Below are 5288 nucleotides of genomic sequence, written 5' to 3' on the forward strand. Positions count from 1 at the left end.
GTTTTTCACGGTTTGACTATCTTATAAAACTCTGCTTTCTAGTCTGGGAGCGAGTCGTTCTTTTTTCTTTTTTCCCCCCAGCGCAGTACAAACAAAGATGCCCACGAATTTCAGACCAATCACACATTACCGTCGACACGGGAGGGGGGTCAAAAGTTCTGCCGGGGGGTTGTGCCAAAAGAGGCTGTCGACACGATGCTGCGAAGCCCGGTGACGTAATTGTCGTCATTAAACTGTGACAACCCGTGCCGACGTCAGCAGTTCGCAGGAAGTACGTTTTCAGCTTAACTCTTGAATCTCTGCAGGGCATGTCTCTTCAGAGAGGCTTTTATACTGAACACTGCTGTGAGACGTCACACAGTACCAGCAATGTCGTGTGGTACCTTTTTGAACGAATAACAAAATTCAAATGTAGTAGCCATAGTTGAACCCATAGAGAGCAGCACAAAGACATTTTTAGACACAATATTATACATTTAAACAATTTTWGCCCAAAATGTTGAATTTTAGTCATAAATAGAAAGGTATTACCCTTAGGGCACTGTTTAAACAGTTTTTCTGCAAAAAAAAGTTGATTTTGGGGTAAGTTCCTCTTCAAGGCCACCATGTTTCCTCTTGTTTTCATTTGTTTATTTATATATTCGTCCGACTCGTGTCAGCCTCTGATAAGTCTATAATCTATGTGTTCTCCTGCAGGCTGAGCAGCGGGGTCCAGCCTTCCTGACCACCGGTCAGTTCGCCCCTCAGGCCCTGGGGAGAAGAGACCGACCCGATCCCGTCCAGAACGCTCGGCAACAGGCCTACAACATGAGGATGCATTCCAACATGGTACGCTGAGCAGGAATCAAAGGTTTCACCCTGAGTGTGTGGAAGGACAGGTGGTCAGGCCTTTAACAGGACCACTGGTTGTTTTACAGTTTGAGACGAAAACATTTTTAAATATAAACATGTCAACAGAACATCTGTTCACAGCTTGTTGGGTCTGGATGATGTTTGTAGGCAGAATGCTGGAAATGAAGAAGCTCCATGCGATTTTGTTCATGGGAGACGTTTCAGCTGCTCATTAACACTACGATGGTTTATTTTGCCAGGATGCTGCTCAGTCACTCAAAGCCATGATGAAGAACGGAGGAAACGTAAGTTCACACCAAATAAAAACCTTGGAGTTCAGTCAGAGGAGGTCTGGTCTGCTCAGTTAGTTAGAGGGATCTCTGTCTGCTCAGCTCCAGCTGCTGCAGCCAACAATCAGTCATAATCCTAATCCAGAGACTCCTGTTTCATTAAAGTTTCATTAAAGCCTCAGATATTTTACTAACAGACGCAGTTACATGATGACCTGCCTCTGATGGTGGTGTGTAAGCATGAGGAGAGGCTTTCATCTCATTCTTTTAGATTCATGTTGAAGAAAATATCTTGTTTCAAACTAAATAATGACTCCAGTTACAAAACAACTGATTTAAACTGACAGAAATGTGCATGTGTGTTCAGGGCGGGTGATGTGCACGTCCTCAGAGGACAGGTGCACAGTTTGGTTTGACTTGTTGGAGCTGCTGGTTGCTCACAGCCTGTCTGTTTGAATCTTTTAAATGAAAAGTTTTATTGGTTCTTTGGGTTTTCTTTGCCCTGCTCAGTCGTCTGCAGGCTGCAGCGACGGCAGGGGACAGAAGAGGAAAACTGAAGACAGCGACAGCGAGCCTGAGCCTGAAGACAACGTCAGGTACACAAACTCAGCATTATTTGTTTTCTCCTTTAGGAAATCAAGAGTTCAAATAAATTAATTGTTTCACAAACTCTGTGAGATTAGTGCTGAAACTGCTGGTTACTGAGAGTTCTGTGGGACCTGTGTCCACCAGGACAGTCCTGTGTCAACCAGAACAGTCCTGTGTCCACCAGAACAGTCCTGTGTCCATCATAACGAATCTGTGTCCATCATAACAGACCGGTGTCCAACGTAACGGACCGGTGTCCAACGTAACAGACCGGTGTCCATCGTAACGAATCTGTGTCCATCGTAACGAATCTGTGTCCATCATATCGAACCTGTGTCCACCATAACAGACCGGTGTCCATCATAACGAATCTGTGTCCATCGTATCGAATCTGTGTCCATCATAATGGACTGGTGTCCATCGTAACGGACCGGTGTCCATCGTAACGGACCGGTGTCCATCGTAACGGACCGGTGTCCATCGTAACGAACCGTTGTCCATTGTAACGAATCTGTGTCCACCATAACAGACCGGTGTCCATCATAACAGACCAGTGTCCATCATAACGAATCTGTGTCCATCGTATCGAATATGTGTCCATCGTAACGGACCGGTGTCCATCGTAACGAACCTGTGTCCATCTGTCTAACCTGTGTCCATCATAATGGACTGGTGTCCATCGTAACGGACCGGTGTCCATCGTAATGGACCGGTGTCCATCGTAACGGACCGGTGTCCATCGTAACGGACCGGTGTCCATCGTAACGGACCGGTGTACATCGTAACGAACCGTTGTCCATTGTAACGAATCTGTGTCCATCATAACAGACTGGTGTCCATCATCGAACCTGTGTCCATCATATCGAACCTGTGTCCATCATAACATACTGATGTCCATCATATCAAACCTGTGTCCATCATAGAGGAATGTTGTCCATAACGAACCGGTGTCCATCATAACGAACCGGTGTCCATCAAAACGAACCATTGTCCATCATAATGGACCAGTGCCCATCATATCGAACCTGTGTCCATCATATCGAATCTGTGTCCATAATAACAGACTGGTGTCCATCATAACAGAATGATGTCCATCATAACGGAATGATGTCCATCATAACAGGCTGGTGTCCTTCATATCGAACCTGTGTCCATCATATCGAACCTATGTCCATCATATCGAACTTGTGTCCATCATGACGGACTGGTGTCCATCATGACGGACTGGTGTCCATCATAACGGACTGGTGTCCATCATAACGGACTGATGTCCATCATATCGAACCGGTGTCCATCATATCGAACCGGTGTCCATCATATCAAACCGGTGTCCATCATAACGGAATGGTGTCCATCATAACAGAATGGTGTCCATCATAACAGAATGGTGTCCATCATATCGAACCTGTGTCCATCATATCGAACCTGTGTCCATCATAACGGACTGGTGTCCATCAAAACGAACCTGTGTCCATCAAAACGAACCTGTGTCCATCATAACAAACCGGTGTCCATCATAACACACCGTTGTCCATCGTAACGGACCTGTGTCCATCATAACGAACGTGTGTCCATCACAACGGACTGGTGTCCATCATAATGAACCTGTCTTAACAGAAGAGTCCTGTGTCCACCAGAACCTGGGAGTCCAGTGAGGAAGGTCAGGGTTTTTAAATCAAAGGTTTAAATCAGGTGAACTTTAATAACTCTGATCAATAAATCTTCCTTTAAGTCTTTTCTTTGGACGTGTGGACAGTTTGTCAGCCTGTGGTCCATAAACAGAACCGGTCTGATTAATGCTGCTGGGCCGGGCCGGGCTGGGCTGAGCGTGATTAAAACCTCAGATTCAATTCCTGTGTGGAGCTCTCAGCAGAGCTGTTAATCCAGCAGCCTCATCTGATATTCATGGAGGCGTTTCTGTCAGGAGCCGCCGCTCCCAGCGGGCCCCTCAGAGCATCCACCACGCAGGTGCTGGGCCGCCCCAAATCCACCGAGAAGTCTGAGACATTAAACCGTCCCAGCATGCTGTCTGCCTGCAGCTGAGATCTGATTCTATCATCCATTAATTGATCATCAGCTGACTGCAGAGCCTCAGCTCTACAGACAGGTCCAAGAGTTCTGGTTCTGACCTGTGTGTGTCTGACTGTGTCTGTGTGTGTCTTTGTGTGTGTGCTGCAGGCTGTGGGAGGAGGGCTGGAAGCAGAGATACTATAAGACAAAGTTTGACGTGGATGCTACAGATGATGGTTTCAGGAAGAAGGTGGTCCAGTCCTATGTGGAGGGTCTGTGCTGGGTTCTGCGGTACTATTACCAGGTAATAACACGGCCTGCTTCTGACACTGTGTTATAAAGCATTTACAAAATGAATATCTGAGATTGGAAAATGAACTCTGGTTTCACTTGATTAGTCAGAAAACAGTCATCTACAACAGGTAAGATATTAATTAATTATAACATTGCATAGAAAGCTGCCTTTAAAATATCTGAACTGTCCCTTTAAATGTTTTTGTCCTGCATCCTGCTCGCTCTCCTGTTTAAATCAGATCATTATTAAAGGAATCCTCCAGTCCAAACAACTGGTTCAGAATAAAAACTGGATCTCCTCACATCAAAGAGCGACCTGGGTCCTCTCTGAGCAAACCCAGGTCTGATCTGGGTCTGAGTGGTTCTGGGTGGGAGGATCTGAGCTCAGAGACTCAGAACCTTGAAAGTGGTGTTTATTATTCATTTCCTCTCCTTGAAGTGAATTAATGAGCGTGGGAGCCTCTCCAGACGAGTCGGGGGATTTGTTCTGCTCTCCGTTAACGCCACTCGCTCGTCAGTCCAAATCCTGTCTCAGGGGGACGTTCTGAAGGATGTCCTTACTGGGTCCTGTGTGGACAAGGACGTGTTGGTTCTGGACTGCAGCACATTAACGCTCCTACAAAGATATGAGCACACATGCCCCTGAACCTTCAGAGCCTCAGAGCCTTTAGAGCCTCTGAACCTTTAGAGCCTCAGAACCTTTAGAGCCTTAGAACATTTAGAGCCTTTAGAGCCTCAGAACTTTTAGTGCCTTTAGAGCCTCAGAACTTTTAGTGCCTTTAGAGCCTCTGAACCTTTAGAGCCCCTGAACCTTCAGAGCCTCAGAACCTTTAGAGCCTTTAGAGCCTCAGAACTTTTAGTGCCTTTAGAGCCTCAGAACCTTTAGAGTCTTTAGAGCCTCAGAAACTTTAGAGTCTTTAGAGCCTCAGAACCTTTAGAGCCTCAGAAACTTTAGAGCCTCAGAACCTTTAGTGCCTTTAGAGTCTCAGAACCTTTAGAGCCTCAGAATCTTTAGAACTTTTAGAGCCTCAGAACCTTTAGTCTTTAGAGCCTCAGAACCTTTAGAGCCTCAGAACCTTTAGAGCTTCAGAACCTTTAGTGCCTTTAGAGCCTCAGAACCTTTAGTGCCTCAGAACCTTTAGTGCCTTTAGAGCCTCAGAACCTTTAGAGCCTCAGAACATTTAGAGCCTCAGAATCTTTAGTGCCTTTAGAGCCTCAGAACATTTAGAGCCTCAGAATCTTTAGTGCCTTTAGAGCCTCAGAACCTTTAGTGCC

At 46.0% G+C, this 5288-nt stretch overlaps 1 protein-coding gene and 1 long non-coding RNA gene across 2 annotated transcripts in view; one reads left to right on the forward strand and one right to left on the reverse strand.

Moving 5' to 3' along the window:
* The window catches only part of xrn2 (5'-3' exoribonuclease 2), a gene marked incomplete at its 3' end in the record, with an annotated part of 53621 nt that overhangs the window by 22236 nt on the left and 26097 nt on the right, over positions 1-5288 (forward strand). The window contains 4 exon segments of the mRNA XM_014017961.1: positions 697-828; positions 1092-1136; positions 1632-1717; positions 3888-4023. Of these exon segments, the coding sequence (XP_013873415.1) occupies positions 697-828; positions 1092-1136; positions 1632-1717; positions 3888-4023 (399 nt within the window).
* LOC106524237 (uncharacterized) overlaps positions 4318-5288 on the reverse strand; it is a 2786-nt gene continuing 1815 nt past the window's right edge. The window contains exon 3 of the long non-coding RNA XR_001310988.1: positions 4318-5278. This is a non-coding gene — a long non-coding RNA (uncharacterized LOC106524237). The remainder of the gene's footprint in view (positions 5279-5288) is intronic.

The sequence above is a fragment of the Austrofundulus limnaeus genome, unplaced genomic scaffold, assembly GCF_001266775.1.
Source record: "Austrofundulus limnaeus strain Quisiro unplaced genomic scaffold, Austrofundulus_limnaeus-1.0 Scaffold179, whole genome shotgun sequence".
In the NCBI taxonomy this organism is placed as follows: Eukaryota; Metazoa; Chordata; class Actinopteri; order Cyprinodontiformes; family Rivulidae; genus Austrofundulus; species Austrofundulus limnaeus.